This window comes from Protopterus annectens, chromosome 15.part0 (genome assembly GCF_019279795.1).
Source record: "Protopterus annectens isolate FY-2018-M chromosome 15.part0, PAN1.0, whole genome shotgun sequence".
Classification (NCBI taxonomy): Eukaryota; Metazoa; Chordata; order Ceratodontiformes; family Protopteridae; genus Protopterus; species Protopterus annectens.
Window position 1 is genome coordinate 652,618,453 of NC_056749.1, and position 18,403 is coordinate 652,636,855.

At 36.5% G+C, this 18,403-nt stretch overlaps 1 protein-coding gene across 1 annotated transcript in view; it reads left to right on the forward strand.

Annotated features, from left to right (window-relative positions):
* The window catches only part of FRMD7 (FERM domain containing 7), a 762,912-nt gene that overhangs the window by 390,581 nt on the left and 353,928 nt on the right, over positions 1-18,403 (forward strand). Inside the window, exon 3 of the mRNA XM_044057495.1 lies at positions 8,232-8,336. Within this exon, the coding sequence (XP_043913430.1) occupies positions 8,232-8,336 (105 nt within the window). The remainder of the gene's footprint in view (positions 1-8,231; positions 8,337-18,403) is intronic.

The following is an 18,403-nucleotide window of genomic DNA, read 5'->3' on the forward strand; positions in this document are numbered from 1 at the left end:
GGACTGCCATTGACGTAGTAATTCATGGGAACCGAGTTTTTTCCAAAGGGGATGATGACGCATTTTTTGGCATTGAGTTTAAGGCCATGGTTATGACACCAACTGTTGGTTTCAGTGAGGCCTTTTTGCAGAATGTCTACATCACTTGGGGAGTTAATGGCTCTCAGCTTGACATAATCTGTGGACTTGGTCAGCCAGAAGCCCTTCGTGTTGGCCTGGACTTCTAAGAAGTAGATGCCAAACAGGAGAGGACCCAAAACCAATCCTTGTGGGACTTAACTCATGACTGGTCTGCAGTCTGACTTGGAAGTCTGCTACTTTCATGCTGTGGGTTCTATCTGTGAACCACTTTGCCACCCACCTAGTGATATAGATGTTGATGCCTAGTTTAGTGAATCTATCTATGATTCCAGAATGGGGAGTGGTATCAAAGGCCTTGGCCAGATTGAGGTAGGCTGTATGGACTACCTTGATTTCATCCACAGCTCTGGTGACTGACTTGAAGAACTCAACCAGATTGAGCAGGCATGATCTGCCCTTCACAAAGCCAAATTGGGTTGGATCCAGAGTTTTGAGATTCCCTAATTTATCAGGTCCATGATGATTTGCTCCATAGGCTTACATATCAAACTCGTCATGCTAATGGGGTTATAGCTCCCCGGGTCTGTAGTTGCTCCCCCTTTATGGAGAGGGATGACTAAGGCAGTGCACCATTCAGTAGGGACAAAGTCTGATGTGAGGCTGTGATTGAACAGGGCACATAGGTGTGGTGCCAGTTAATTTTGTAGTTTATGTAGAACACAGCCAGGGATATTGTTAAGCCCCATGGATGCTGTATTCTTGGCCTTGGACAGTGAAGTTTTAACCTGTGCAGCAGTAATATTGGGTGCCTGGCATTATTTTGGTATTGTGATTGGTCCTTTGGGGGAAGGGTAAAGTTGGCACTGAACCTATCAGCTAGTATACTGGTAATATCTGTTGGCTCAGTATAAGAGGTACCATTGTGTAGTAGCTCAGAGCAAACCTGGGTATTGCCATGGAGATTCTTGACATAACCATAGAAAGCCTTGTGATTATCTGTAGTATCTGTTGCAATCTTGTTTTTGTAGCTAGCTTTAGAGGATTTGATGAGAGATCTCAACTTTTTGCTGAGGCTAATAAGGGAGTTTTTCCAGTCTTGGGACTTCACCTGTTTCTGAAACAGTTTCTTTCTCCTGTTCTAGAGTTTGCTTATGGCAGGGAACCACCAGACTGACTTCCTTTATTTGGAGGAGAGTGCTTGGTTCTGTTTGGAATGGCCAGTTCCATGCATTTGTGTACGTGTTCGTACAAGGCATTGGTGTATGATTCGGCAGTCATACACCCGTTCTCTATCTGCATGGGTGTCATGAAGTTAGCCACCTCTGATTTTTAGGAGTCCAGAGTTAGCTTTGGAGAAGTTTTTTACTATGGTTACCTTTGCGGGGGGTGTGGGTGGGATGTGATTAGCTTGTGGTCAGATCTAACCAGGGAGGAGTTGACTGTCGGTGTAGAGCAATGGTCGCCCATGTTAGTGATAACCAGGTCAAGGATGTTGCTCCCTCTAGTGGGGGTAAGAATGAGCTGGTCCAGGGCATTGGAGTTAATGAATTCCAGGAAACATTGGGCAAGTGTATGGGTACATGAGTAGTTTTCCCATTTAATGGAGGGGTAGTTGAAATTGCCCAATATGAGGGTGTTGGGTGGGACCTTAATATTTTCCAGGGTGCTTAGGAATGTGGAGTGAGAGTCTTGGGACATGGTTGGGACCTATGGCAGGCTATGACCTGAATTGCTGTCTTACCCAATGTTAGTTGTACCTGAAGTATCGCTGTTGCATTATGTTGGGCTATCAGTCTGGAGGTGTGCATATCTTTTATGAATATGGAAACACCACCACCTTTGGAGCTGTGGTCCAAGTTTAGGGGGTCAAAAGGTGTGGAATGAATTATAGCCTGGTAGCACAGGGGTTCTTTCTGCTGCCTTGAACCAGGTCTCTGTTACGGCACAAACATCTATGTTCTCCATTTTAAGGAGTGCTTCGTGTGAGTGTATCTTGAGATTTAGACTTCTAGCATTGAGCAGCGAGACCCTCGCATTGGATTTATTTATAGCAGCTATGGTGGCAATTTGGTCCTTGGAACACCTCTTAAAAAAGGCACAATAGGGGTGGCAAGAACATTGACCAGTATGCAGAATCCCAGGGGTGGCAGGTGCTCATACTGTGGTATCATTCTGGGCAACAGTAGGATGCTGCTCAGGGCTAGGGTCATACCAGCCTGGGCCACATGATCTGAGAGCTCTTTCATGTCTCTTTTCATGTAGTCCAGGAAGGTACATCTCAGGTCATTCACACCAGCATGGACAATGTCAGAGTCATATTTGTACTTGCTGTGGAGTGTCCTGAGTGTGTGCGTTATGTGATGAATCCTGGCAACCGACAGGCAGCTGACTTTTACCTTCTCCTTATTTAACCTAGTGAGTGGGACATCTGTGTGCCTCACAAATTACTTATGAAGCTAGTCTTTCCCCATAGGAATATCATGCCCTTTCCAGACATCAACATTTTATCTATTTGAAGAGAAGCATTATCACATTAGTCTGTACTTTTACAGATGATATTTTTATCTACTTGGACAAATTTACTCTTATTGGAGCTGTTTTGACAGACCTCACCAAAGCTTTTGTGTTGGTTATCAAACAATGCTCATTCTTTTTTATTTATTACATATCCATTGTTGTTATATGGGTTATATGTTATATGGGTTGGAGACAGTGGCAATGACAAAAAGGCAGGAATCAGACCTGGACGTGGCAGAGTTAAAGATGTTAAGATTTGCACTGGGTGTGATGAGGGTGGACAGGATTAGGAATAAGTATATTAGAGGGTCAGCCCAGGTTGGAAGGTTTGGAGACAAAGCCAGAGAGGCAAGATTACGTTGGTTTGGACATGTGCTAAGGAGGGATGCAGAGTCTATTGGGAAAAAAATATTAAGGATGAAGCTGCCAGGTAACAGGAAAAGAGGAAGGCCTAAGATAAGGTTTATGGATGTGGTGAGAGAGGACATGCAGGCGGTTGGTTTGACAGAGCAAGATGCAGAGGACAGGAAGAATTGGAAACAGATGATCTACTGTGGTGACCCCTAACGGGAGCAGCCGAAAGAAGAAGAAGACATATCCATTGCTGACTAGGTTAGTCCCACTAAGCTAGTAGCTTCTTTTTACAGGAGACCCAAGGTGATATTTATACTACTAGGGAAAATTTGGCCAGGGCATCAGGGAACTTCCACTACTCATCATTGTGAGCGGAACCAATTTTGCAGGCACACTTCCTGTTTCTATCTAGGTGTAGAGGTGGCCCAGAGAAACAGGGAGGCAGATGGAGAAAGAAGGAGATAATGGAGTGGTGAAAGAAATGGAAGAGAAAGCAAATATCGAGACTGGGGAATGTGTGCAGGATTCTGAGGAGATGTTTCAAAGAAATCTTTTTGATGGAGATGAGTCAGCAAAAGATGGATGTATGATCACAACCCTCCATTTGGGACGGTTTTGGGACAATTTACTTAAAGAAATGGTGATGTAGACTGAGACAGAAAATGAAGGAGATGTTTCCTAGGGAAAAATATAGAGAATATACAAAATGAGGATGCACAGACAATCTGAAGAATAGTGGTAAGATGGAAAAGAAAATATATGCAGAGAAAGTAAAAGAAGGCAAAATGGGAATAACAGAAAAGAATGTGAAGAAAATGAAAAAACTAGAAGTACATGGTAAGGATTCAAAGTAAAGAAGACAAAGAAATGGACAGGTATGAAGTGTGGGAAAATGTAATAACGCCTTTGGATATAAAAGCACATGAGATAAGAGCATTTATTCTTATTAACAAAGAGACATTTAGTGACATTATATTTGAGACTATTTTTTCAATGAAAAATTTTCTTGCAAAATATGAAAAAAAGAAATACTGTAACCCATGGACTCTTAGTGTGATAAAATCATTTAACAGGGAAACAAAAAAGAACATTCATGAACAATTTTGAACAGAGGTGACCAGAGAGCCATTAAAAATAGATTTGAAAACTTTATGTAAAGAAGTACTGGATACTGCAAATGTTTATGATAAAAGGGGGTTATGAACTGGGGGGTGGGAGTTTTTAAAATAAGAAGGAGAAAAGAATTATACATATTCCAAGCATGATAAATGTGGATGGGGAATAGGGGTGCCATAAAATACTGGAGACACCCCAAAACTTGTTTTTTTATTGTGGAAAAAAATGGAAAAAAAGGACATTTGATAAGTAAATATGATAAAAGAAAATGTTATATTATTGGAGAAATGTGACATGATGCAAAAATGTGAATTGAAATGTTATAACTGTAAAAAATTGGACATTTAAGGATGGATTGCAAAAATGAAAATAAGAGTAAAAAAAAAGAAAGAAAAGAAAATGAAAAAGAAAAGACATTTTAAAAGTAGTAGAAATATAAGAAAAAATAGATGAGAATAAAATAATAAAGAGGTCATAGAAGAATGTTTTGAAATAAGTGATGAAGAAAACATAAATTGGGGGTAGTAAAAGAAAAAAGTCTATTGTTAAAAGGGTAAAAGACAGAAAAAGAAAATTTAAAAGGATAAGTGCAAAAGAAAAAAGAAAGGAAATGGATGAGAAAGTATATATACAGCTAATAATTGGGAGTTGGTATAATGGTTAAGGTGTCTGATTCACAGACACAAGGTAAAGCATTTGATTCTCAGCTTTGGAAGGGAAATTGGTAAGGCATAGAATGGCCTATTAAGAAAAGTAGCTTAGTAATTAGCTAGAAACTCTCATGTTTGGAAGGGAAATTGGCTAGGTTTAGAATTGCCTAATAATTACCTATGAATTTATGAAACAATGAATCTGAAGAAAAGGGAACAATCTAAATTTTAGAGTGCTTTCTGTAAATGTCAATAGTATTAAAAATAGTAAAAATAATAGGGATATTGGAGTGGCATAATGCATGTTATGTAGATGTAATTATATTGGCGGATGCAATATTTTTAACAAATGAAGAAAAAATACAGACAAAGTATGGGGGAGATAATCTGAAATTTGGGAGATAAGATATGTTTTGGATAGTCATATTCTGTACAAAAGCAGTAAAGATAGTATATGTAACTTTAGCAAACATGAATTATAATGTCATATGCTTATACGAATTGTAAAGAAAGAGAAAGCTTATTTCATCAGATTTTAGACTATGTATATAAAAGAAAGGAAATTATATAAAAATTATTAGAATGTACAAGATGTGGTATATTAAAACTTTGGACAAAACTTATGGACTTGCAAAATGGATATGTATAGAACTTAAACAGTATCAGTATCAGAAGGTTTAGTCACAGGAGAAGGAGATTAGTTGACAATGATTTTCTGATCACCTTGCAATATGTCTAGAGATAAAGGAAAACTATGAATATATAAAAATTATGTAAAGGAATAAAAAGGAATAAGAAAGCATGGAATGAAGAAGGAAAGAGTTTAGTAATACAGTTATACAAATATCATATTACTATGAGAACATGTTATAAAAATTGTCTGAATAGTGGATAATATTTAAGGAAAAAATAAAAACATTGTTTACAGTGGTAATATGATGTGAGAAAAGTAGAGAAAAAACATAGAAAAGCATATAGGAATGCATTGGAAGATTTAGAACATAATGATAGAAAGTAATTTTACAAAGAAAAAGAATTAAATGAAAGAAGTCAAGAAAAATGGAAGAAATTGGTATAAAAACAAAGATTTTTCACAAGGAAAAAGAGAAGAAGTATCGAGTTACTTAAGCAGATTAGCAAAGGAAGATGGTAGGGTAATGAGAGAAACAAAAAATGTAAAAGAGAAGTGGAAAGAACTCAGGAAAATATTATAAATAGTGTAGTATAATATGTACAATAATTGTTTAAAGAAAAATTAAGATAGTGAAAAAACATGGAAACTAAAAAAGTTAACAGAAAAAAGAGAATAAAGAGTTGGAAAAGGAGATTTCTTTAAATTAGCTAGACAAATTATTAGGACAAGTAAATATAGATTTCAGCTGCAGCATCAGATTGAATAGGGTAAGACATGAATAAAAATATAAGGTATTGGCAATTTTTTTTTTTAAATAAAGACTTTGAATAAATTAAGGTTTTATATATAAATAATTATGTAGTGGAATACTTAAATTCATATGAAAGAAGAAATTAAAAAAAACTGGAGACAATAATATTGAATACTAATGATTATAAGATCTTTATGAAAATAATACAAAAGAGATTTTAAGCTAAAATGGAAAATATTATGGAAGACAGTATATATAGTCTAAAGGGGAAGGGCTGTCGAGAGGCATTAATGACAGAGAAATCCTAGCTAATATTATGAACAGAAAAGAAGAAGCAAAAATCAAAAGAGGAGACCTTAATAAGGCATTTGATACAATTGGACATGATAACTTATGAGTAATAATGAAAGAATATAATATACTGTAAGTGAGAAAGGAGGCAGGGTATATAACACGTGAAGGGTTAAGAATCCTAGTTCTGTTATCATATGCGGTTATCATTATAATAATTGCAAAACAAAATTTTAATAAAAGAAGTAATAATTTGCACAAATGACTGTCTAGAGTGTCTAGAGGTGATGGGGTGGCTTTTAATAAAGAGCAAAGTAAAGGTCTAGGTGATGCAGTAAAGATGGGGGGACATATATTTTACAATGAATGAAATTTCTGTGTTAGGTATAAAATTTGGGAATAAAGATGTAAGTATAATTCAGCAGGAAAAAACAATAGAAGAAATAAAACAAACCTATCTTTTCTAGAGTATATACATTATCATTCAGCAAAAAAGGCTTATTTGATAAAATCAGTACTGATGGGAACAATAGCACACATAGCAAGTTATTTATATTGCCAATAGCACTTGAAAAGTATGTAAGGAGGTTTAGGGTTAATTAGCTCAGTGGTATATGTTGCTTCATTAAAATTGTACAAAGTGTTAAAGTGGATAAATGAAAAAGAAGAGAGATTAGTACTGAAATTGTTTAAACATAAGTATGATAACTTTTGGAGTATGATAAAAAGTATGATAAAAAGTAAAAGAGAAAAAGGTGTATAAATGAAGAAATAAAACATTGCTAAGCAAAAAAATGTTTTTGTGGAAAGTAGAAACTGATGATACTGAAAAATAAAATAGAAAACTATGGTATAAGAATCTAATGACAAAACATTACTATGTAAAACCATGGGGAAATCTAACAGATGAAAAATTAAAGCTATATAAATAATGAGGAAATGGTGTAATCAGAAAGTAGAATTTCAAGATTTTTTTTTTTTTTGTGGAGACTGGTTATAGATAAATTACCAGTAAAAGAGAATATGCCATCTAAAAACAAAAGTGAATATGTTTACATTGTCAAGAAGAAGAAACTACAGAACATGTGTTTTTAAAATGTAAAAAAGTAAAAAACTTATGAGGAAACTATGTCAGGAATATTTTTTCAAAGATATAAAATAAGTGGATAAAATAAACATGGAAATTATTAAATATGGATATTATTCTTATAATAAAAGAGTTTGTGTGTGTGTGTGTGTGTGTGTGTGTGTGTGTGTGTGTGTGTGTGTGTGTGTGTGTGTGTGTGTGTGTGTTACTTAATCCTGCATTTTATGCACACATTTTTACTAAGCCCGTGCTATTTTAACACCTGTTATATTTATCATTGCATATAATTTAAAGATCAGGAAATATGTTGCCTAACTCATGTTTTATGGATATCTTATTACATTTGAAAGCATTCTTGCAAATAGATAGATTTTTTTTCTTCATAGGTGTTTTACTGCCCTTCCCCAATTAAACATGAATCAATCTCTCAATTAACTGATAAGTCAGTCAGTAATAAAGTACAGTAATTCAGGTGAGGCTGTCTTTAAAGTAGTATAGCATATCCATTTCCATTCTTTAGCTGGAATAACAGAGATGCTGTCCCTGAGGAGTCTTATCTGTTCACAGAATAACTGTGTCCTCAAATGTCTTTCATTGTTGCACTGAAGAGTTACTTGATAAGTAAATGCTATGACAGTGGGATATGATTCAGGAAGCTCATACTTCAAATTCTGGTTTTGAAAAGATGTGCTTTATTCAGGTAACTTGATATAATTTTACTATAGCTTAATGATACATTTTTGTTTTTAGCCCAAAGCTACTGGGAAGGACTTCTTTTTCAATGCTTGTGAACATCTTAATCTTGCTGAAAAGGAATACTTTGGTCTGGATTTCAGGAATGATACACCAATTAATGTAAGTACAAACTGCACCCACTGTTGCCACCAATATGCCACAATTGTCACAGCTACATTGTTGTCTATATGTTGATGTCTAAACATAGTTTAATTACTATCTATATTTCAAAGAGTTACAGCATGATTTTCAGGTGCACATATTACTTCTCAGTTATCTGTTACATCATATAAAATAAAAGTTGAATAAAACACGTTAAACTCTCAAGTTATACTATAGAACTTTCACATGTGTAAGGACATCATTGCATATACTTTGCACTATAAATGGAGGAGAATGGAGAATGCCTATGTATTCATTAAATGGATGCTTTGTAACTACCAAGCTGTACAGTGATTGGTAACACTGGCAACTGCTGAATAATATTTGGGAATTTAGAAAGTGGGATGGTAAAACACTTAGAAGTTGGACGATATAGCAAATCCCCATGTACCTTACAATTCTCTGTGTACCTTAAAATAAGTTATCCAAAATATTCCTAAAACATAACTTATGAGAGTTTAAGGAGTACAATATTTTAGTCTTTTCAGCAATGTAGCACTTTATTGCTTGTATGTTTGTATAAAACTGAGTATGAGCAGGGAAAGATTTTCTGCATTTAGCATCATGTAATCAATGTGCGTATAGGTCCAGTCATATAGCCAAAATTTAACAGTCACTCAAAAAAGTTCAAGTAAGTGTGTAGTATTAAAATTGTGACATGGAATCATGAAGAAATTTACATCTGGCAAGATAATACATGTACTATGACAGCATAATCCCTGAGACACTTCTTTTAAAAATAATAATCAAGGTATGTTTTTTGTACCACTCAATTGTCCAAATTTTTCACAGAATGTCCAGATAATTTTGACTCATGTTTTTGGTCTGTTCCTAACACAATTTGTGGTTTTCTGACAGATCACTTAGGAGTGAATTAACCATATACATTTGAGTTTTGGAGGTTATATCTTTCAGAAAATGCAGGCTAACACAGATCCTGTTAGTACTAGAAAATTACTAAGTTTATAAGAGCAGTATTTAAAATGTATCCCTATTTTTGGGCCTATGCAACAACATTATTTTGGGCTTTGTCCAGATTTTTTTTTTTTGCTAAGAGGTTGAGATGTATGATTGACTTTCCTGGAAATCCTTCTGTGATGTAATGATCTATCTTAGTAGTTTGTTTAGCAGTATATCAATGAATGAACTACAAGACTAAGCTGATGTAGGAGGCTCACAAAACTGAAATGACATATGACTCATACTTTAATGATCAGCAGATGCATTAAATATAGACTTCACCTCTAAATCAGTCTATAGTACTCAAACACATCACTGAGGACTTATGCTAGTCTTCATATTTAAGAATGTTTACCAAGAGAAGGTATACAGCAGACATCTTTCAATTTATTTCTGTACTGCATTCCAGAATCGTAAAATAGTAGGCAAAGATTTCTTAAATTTGTCAGTGGCTAATATTTTGATTATTTTAGTTTTCATATGCTGTTACTATGATTCATTAACTGTGCAAAGCTACTTTTTTGTAATTCAGCTTTAGACTGTGGTCCTATCACCATGCATTTGTACAAGCTAGGGCCTTTTGTAATATCTAAATGTCTTCAATTGAGTTAATGATAGTGTCAAGCTTGTAGTCATCTGTGAAATTCAACAGCCAAGGCCTTTATTGTCAGGTTTGACATCAGTGAAGTAGATGCCAAACAGATGCGGCCCCAAAAATAGCCTAGTGACAAGTCTGTTAGAAGACAATGTGCCATTAATTCTAATAAAGTGGTGCCTATCCATGAGCCAGTTGGCAATCCAATAGGGTTATATAGAGATTTAGACTGAATCTAACCAGTTTGCTGATGATGTCAGAGTGGGGGATATTGTCAAAGCCTTAACTAAATCAAGGTAAGTTTGTTGCACAGTGTAAGCTTCACCCATTGTTTTATTGACTCTTTCAAAGAAATCATTTAAGTTCAGTAAGCATCATCTGCTATTTATAAATCCAAACAAGTTTGGATATAAGGATTGTAGGCCCCAAAATATCCCTGTTTATGAGGTCCATGATGATGTGTTCTGTAACCTTACAAATGATGCTGGTGATGCTGATAGGCTTTTAGCTGCTATTATCCGCAATGAGGACCATCTTGTGTAGGAGAGCTATACAGTTCTTTGGCAGTCTTCTGCTCTGTAACCACTGGAGGTGCTATGGTTGAACAGTTTAAGGAGGAGATCTGATAAGGAAAATGTAATACTGACCAGAAAATTGTTCAGTATGTTTTATGCACACAGACAGCTACATTTTTGATCTTAGAGAGTACTTTTACTAAATGTTCAGAGGCAGTCACTAAGGGGGATATAGACTGCTTACTTTGTATTCAGAATTTGAAGGTGACTGAGGGGAGAAGTTGGAGCTGAATTTATACTCAAGGATGTTAGGTATATCCTCAGGGTTTGAGTGGGTGATGTCATTAGAGACAAGTTCAGTGAAATACTGGCTGCTACTTCTAAGATTCTTTACATATTTAAAGAATGTCTTATTGGTTGTTGACATAGCAAATTATAGTTCATGATTAGCTCTGCTGTATTTGATCTTGCTCATGACCTCTTTGTTAACCATTTTGAGGGTGATTTTAACATACTATTTTTCTTTTCTTTTTTGTGGCTATGAGCTTTTTCCTTTTATTGAAAATTGTTTTGTAGTTGAGCTTTACCAGAGAGTTTTGTTTCTAATCTTGGAGCTGCATTTGTAGTGATTAGAAATCTGTGCTTCTGTGCAGGAGTTGAGATGGGAGAATTCATGTTTGGCTACATATGATGGTATTTGCTATTGCGTCATCTGGGGTGGTGAACTCATGAATCATCTCAAGCGTCATGAAGGGCAAGAAGATTGGCCCTTGAAACTGGTCTCTAAAGATGGTCAGATCAGTTGTTTCCCTCTACAGGTATTGTGTGTTGAATAACATTACTTGATCCAATTCGACTAATAAGATTATGACAATAGACAAGGAGCAAACATGGGTTGTGTTTGGGATGACAAGATCAAGTATGTTGGTGCCCTACAGGGTAATATCTGATCAAAGAGTTGCAGTGATAAAGTCATGGAAGCATTGTGCTTATTTATTTATATAAATATAGGTGTGTGTATACATTTATAGAGGGATTGTTAAAATCCCTAGAAATATGGTATTTGGTTTAATGGAGAGGAAACCTACTTCATTAAGATACTTTTAATGCTTTCTAGGTGTCATGATTTGGGTTTTGTAGTTCACCAGTATGTGGCAAAAGGTCTTGTTTACTGATATTTGGATTTGAAGGCATTCAGTGCCATTACCCTGGTTGATTATTCTTAAGGTGATTGTGTATAGGAAAAAGACAAGAGACACTACTACCAATATTGCTATTTTCATCCATGAAACTAAACAAGTGCTAGGCTGAAAAGCCAGGGGAGGAATGAGTGTTATATCTGTTTAAGAACCAGGTTTCAGTGACTACAAAAATATCCACTTTTTTCAGTGTTAAGATGCTGGAGAGGGGGAGACAGTGAGAGAGAGAGAGACAGACAGAGAGAGAAAAATAGTATTTTCTTATTTAGATTCTTAGCATTGAGCAGTGTTACCTTGATATTAACCAAATTGGAATTTGTATTTATTGTTTAGTAGCCCAGGTAGACTAGCATTGTCTAAAAAAGGCACAGGGAGTGGGAGTGGGGTAGAGAAATAATATTATCCAATATGTAAAAGAGCTAATAAAACAGGTATAGGTCATCTCTGATGAAACAGAGGTACTTTTTTTGCAAATATTGCTGTGTTTAAGGACTTCTAAAAGGCAAATCTTATTCACTTCACATGATGACCTAAATAAATTTTGTTTGAATCCTTCCCAGATGAATCTCATTACTAAAGCTCTTGTCTATGGCTCCAATTTCAACTCAGACTTAAACAGCTGTATTGATAAGGTAATTCATTTGTGCACCAAATGCACTAAGTAATTTAAAAGCAAACCTCATGGTAGACTACCTGTATAAATATTTTATATAACAAGAGGACGAAATTACTTGATTTTTATAAGAAGTCTCACTCTGTTTACTTTAAGAGCACACTTAAACAATCTAGTAAGAGGCTTACGGAAATAATGAGGAAGCTCAAAGCTGAAAATGAACTTGAAATAGCTATTTAAATCAAAAAGAACTGCAAATCTTTCTTTAACTATGTGAAGAAATTAAGAAACACCCAACACTGTTTGGAGCTAGTCCACCATAATGCTGCCCAATATGCCCAAAAGGAAATAGCTAATGTTCTAGCTAACAAATTTAGTATGAATTTTACTCCACCCACACTTTCACTGATCCACAGTTTCCCCAGTCACAGCAACCTCCTTTAATTAGTATGGAATAAGTCCTGTCGGCCTTCTCAAAAGCTTAGAACACCTCATTCATTGGCCCAGATAACAGTCCAGGTTGCCTGATTATCAGTACCAAATACAACCTACCTGACTCCCTACTTAACCTCTTAATCAACACTTCTCTACTTGTTACATTCCTGATACCTTGAAAACAGTCACTCTAATGGCATTTCACATTGGTGACCCAACAACTGATCCTGGTAACTACAGATCTACCCTTAACAAAGCCAAACTGATCGGTATCTAGCCTTATAAAATATCTGATATCATTACTCATTAGGCCTATTATGATATTTTCCATGGCTTTGCAGATGAGACTAGTCTAGCTATTCAGTCTGTAGTTGCCAGTGTCAGTTGTGGGTCGACGTTTGTGAAGTAAAATCATAAACCTATGCATTGTACTACATAGGGCAAAACCAGTCACTAAGCTCAGGTTGAATAGCTGTAGGAGTAGGCCCATTAGAACATGATTTGTGCTGTGTATTAGGTAATCAGTTATATTATCAGGCCCCACTGATAATGTATTTTTCATTTTAGAGAGAACATTTAAGAAATATTCTTTGTTTATGATGGGTGGTTTGAGATTCGGTGGCACATGTGGTCTTAGTTGTTATTCGGTGAAATTTGTACTGAATTTGTTTGCTATCATGTTGGCTATCTCTACTGGATCTGAGTAGGAAATGCCAGTTTGGATAATTTCTAAGCAATGTTGGATGTTATTCCTTAGTTTCTTAACATAACTAAAGAGGGATGTGTTATCTTCTTTAGCTTGTAATGCTAGTCGAAGTTCATGGGATGCCTTTGTGTTTCTGATAGTGTTTTTCAATTTCTTCCATTTTTTTGCACTCTACTTTTTATTTCTTGCATTGTATTTTTATTTATACACTTTTAAATGTCCCATTTTTCTTGGATTTGGTAGAGACTGCCTGGTCAAAGCATTTACCCAGGTGCCCATTGAGTTTGTTTGTATAACTACATGCTGTGTCAGTATCTGAGGTAATACAGATAAACTTGAATTTTGAGACTTCATCATAGAAATGAAGAATATTTGCATGTCTGAAGTTTTTGAACTTTATAATGTTCGCAGCTAACATTTTGGAAATTTTGAAGAAAAACGTTACCAGTATATGATTGGATTTAACTGGAGAAGGGAGTACCGTGGGATAGCTGATATCAAAACCTTGTTAGTAAGGACTAGATCAAGATTACTTTGTCCTCTAATAGGCTACTTAACAATTTGATCCAGGGAGGTTTTTGTTTATGAAATCAAGGAATTCATGGGTCTAGCCTACAGTTGAGGTACAGGTATCCCAGCTTATCATTGGGTAAAGTCTCCTAAGATAATGCAATTTCTATTGATTTGGAGCTCATCCAGTGCATTTAAGAGCTTAAATATGTTTCTCTATGCTCACAAGTAAGTCCTCTGTCATACATGCCAGATAGCTGGTCCTGTTTTCCAACATTTTGGATCGCAACCTGTCCGGTTTCTGGTTCTATAGGCTTCTGCCTAGAAATGATGTGGTTCTTAACAAATATGAATATTCCACCCAAAATGAACCTTCAGAGTTGTTTATCAACACTAACACCACACATACTAACACTCTCAGTGGAGCCCCAAACACTAAGCCCCTAACATAAGTAAACACACTTCCAAGGACTCTTGTCATAAGGGACTCCGTAGTAAGATATACTGACACCACTTTAACCAAGCTGAATAAGGAGAAGATCACTGTTAGTTGCTTATCTGGAGCAAGGATCCACCAAATCATCCATGCACTCAAGTCATTACACCACAGGTACTAGTATGATTTGATTATAGTTCATGTAGGTTTAAATTATCTGAGATGTACCTTCCTGGACTATATGAAGAGAGACATTATGGAGCTTTTAGACTATGTGTTGCAGGCTGGTATGAGCCTAGCACTGAGCAGGATATTACCATCACTGAGGATGATACAATGATACAATGTATCACTGAGGATGATGTCACAATGCATTGAGCAGCATATTACCATCACTGAGGATGATGTGACGGTATGAATAAAAAATTATTGATTTCAATGATTGGCTGTCTTCCTGGTGTCATTCCACAGGGATTTGATATTTCTCATGTTGGGAGGACATAGTTAACAAATAACATTGCTTTCCCAAGGATGGTGTCAACCTTTCCCCTCTTGGCTTTTGAATACTGGCTAAAACTTTATCCACCCCAGAGTGGCTTTTTTAGACAATATCAAGTTGACAAATGTATAGACATAGCAAAATCAACTCAACTGAATCCCAAGATGTTACTGTTCAATGCCAGGAGCTTAAATTAAAAAAAATCACTCTCTCCAAGCCCTCCTCTCACTTGAGAATCTAGACATCTGTGTAGTTACCAAGATATGGTTTAAAGTGGCAGAAGATACCCCAGCAGTGCAAGGTTTCAGTGCATTTCATACTTTAAGATCAGTAGCTGCACACACAAGGGCTAAAGGTGGCAGTGTCTTATATATATATATATATATATATATATATATATATATATATATATATATATATATATGTATGTATAGCAAACATATCTCTAGTGTGGTCAAACAGGATGACATGCTGGACTTCCTCCACATGCAGAGGACCATAGAAAAAATCCTGTACCATATCTTAGCAGCTAAAGGTCACCCTCCATGTCCCAACTAGCTCACAATGCATACTTGGACCTACAGGAGACACTTACTGTCTAACCTAACATCCTACCCATGTGAGACTTTAATTACCCTCTATAGACTGGTAACCCTACACAACCTCAAATCTACAGGCACAGAGATTCCTGGACTTCACAAATACAAGCACTCTTGACCAAATAGTAAATAAGCCCACTAGAGGGTCCAAAATGCTGGACCTTGTGCTCACAATTAAGGGAGAACATAGCACCTCCCCAATGTCTCATCCTCACTGCCAAGGTCCAACCATAAAGCTGTCTCCTTCAAAATCAAAATTAACTCTGTAATCTGATTAAAACCATTAACAGTTAGGAACTATTCCAAGGTAAATTACCTTTTATTAAATGATGGTTTGTTAAAAATCAAAGCCCCTCTAAACCCCGAGACCACAGCAGCCTATGCTGAATTGCTCTCAGATACTCTGTACAACCATGTCAATGGCTGCATGGAGGCTATTGTATCTACCAAAAGTAAGCCCAGGAATAGCCCCAGAAACAAGCCACCCTGGTGGCATCACAAATTAAACAGGATATACAACAAAAGGAAAAAAATATGGCAAAAATCAGGAAGGATAAGTTCCATAAAGATAAAAACTCTCATTAAACTAAATAGGCAACTAAGAGGGCTAATTAGATCAAGCAAAGCAAGCTTTGAAGTTAAGATAACCTCCAAGATGAAAGATAACCTTTTTCAGTTATGTCAGAATCCTCAAGGACAGCACACATCAATGTGCTGAACTGGTAGAAAATGGTGACAAATTCATTGAGCCTGGTGATATAGCAAACCTGTTAGTGGACAAATTCAGTTCCAACTTTACCCCCCTCTCATTCCCAACCTTTACCCTAAATATACCCTCAAACATAATTTCTACAACTATAACTAGGAGTATACACTAGCTAAAGCCAAGAACATGGCTTCAATAGGCCCTGATAACACCCCAGGATGCCTCCTAAACAGTCTAAAATATGACTTAAAAGGATCCCTGGAGTCATTATTTAACTATATTCTTAAAACAGGCTTTGTTCCATATGAATGGAGGACTGATATGGTCAACCCTCTTCATAAGGGTGGGCCTCCAACAGATCCTGGAAACTACAGACCAAATAGTCTAACTGGTCTTATTTGCAAAGCCATGGAAAGAGTTATCATAGAAATTACCTGCAAGGTCATAGGAGACCTGCAGACAATGGATCCATTCCAGTTTGGCTTTGTCAAAGGAAGGTCATGCTAACTGAATCTGGTGGACATCTTTAGAATGGTCTCTAAGGAAATGGATGAGGGGACAACTGTGCATAATGCCTACCTAGTTTTGTCTAAAGCATTTGATAAAATACCCCACTCGGGCATTGTCAACAAACTTATGGAACTAGGTATAAACCCCTTTATAAGATACAGGATAGCTAGCTGTCTCACTGATAGGACTCAGGAGGTTAGAATCAGTGAAGCCACTTCCACAAATAGACCAGTCATTACTAGAGTTCCTCAGAGCTCTGAGCTAGGCCCATTCCTCCTGGGTATTTACTTCTCAGATGTTAAAACCAATGTCAAAGGTCTCTGGTTAACCAAGTTCACAGATGATTTCAAACTGGGCACAGTAATTGAATTTCCCCAAGACGAGAACACCCTTTAGGAAGGTCTAACACAGGCAAACACATGGTGCCAAAGCCACTGCTTGAAAATCAATGCCAAGAAATGCATATAGTATCTTTAGGGGAAATTGGCCACCCTGAGTAATTACGTCATCAATAAAGCAGTCCTAAAAGTTGATTCATTAGTTAGGGATCTGGGAACTCATGTAGATAGTAACCTAGCCTTTGACCAACACGTGTCCAAGATAGTAAGAAAATCCTTCTATGTTGTTCAAGTGATAAGCATGGGCATGGTATCTAGGTCCAGATAGTCCATCATAACAGTGTACTCACCCCTCATCAGACCCATCATAAAATATAATGCCCCCTTTGGTATGTACCTGACCAAACACATGCAGCAAGGCACGTTAGAAAAGAATATAGGTAGTAAACACAATGTATTATGCTGATTGCCTCAAGGCTTTGTCTCTTTACTCAGTATCTAGTGATCTCTGCCTGGCATACAAGGCATCCCTGGACCCTGATTTGATTAACCTTTTGTATATCTGCAAAACAAACACTGATAGAACTATTATATTAAATAACTTAAATTTTGCTTGTGGCATAAATAGGACATGTTGGAGAGACAGATATGTATCTCAGAGAATTCCCATCCTCTTGGACAGGCTCCCAATCCATTTGAAACAGAGTTCCTTCCTATCCCTATGCAAAAGCAACTCAAACAAATGAATGGGTAATTGAAAATTCACCCCTGGTCTGGCACCTTTGTCTCTGACAGATACAGGTAGTCAGTAAAGCACCCCCTATGTAGATCAAATTTGTAGGTCACATTTGGGTTGCAAGACTAGGCTTATAAGGACCTAATGTTCATTAGCCTAGTATACACCTATGAATCTATGAGGCTATGAACCTATAAGAGGTGTGTCAAAGTGACAGCTACAAAGGAAGTCATGCTTACTGAAGGATATGGTCATACAGTTCTTGGCATTTATTTTTTGTCCATGGTTTTGGCCCCAGTTATTTTTTTGGAAAATGCCCTCTTTGAGGATTTTGGTACCCTCTGTGGAATTTATGATGGCACTAAGTCACCTGCAAACTTGGTCAGCCATAAACCTTTGCTTTGACCTTTGAGAAGTAAATACCAAAGAGGAGTGGCATGGCTCAATGGCTGAACCTTCAGTTACACTTCCAGTGACAGATCTTTTGGAGGAGGCAGAGCTGCCCACTGCAATTTCCCAGGTTGTATTTGTGAGCCATTTTGCTAACCAATGAGTTACACAGGGATATGCATTTAGCTGGGATACTTTATCTATGATACCCAAATATTGTATGAGTTCAAATACCTTTGCTAGGTCTTGATATGTACTAATGTGGGCTGAAGGGAAAG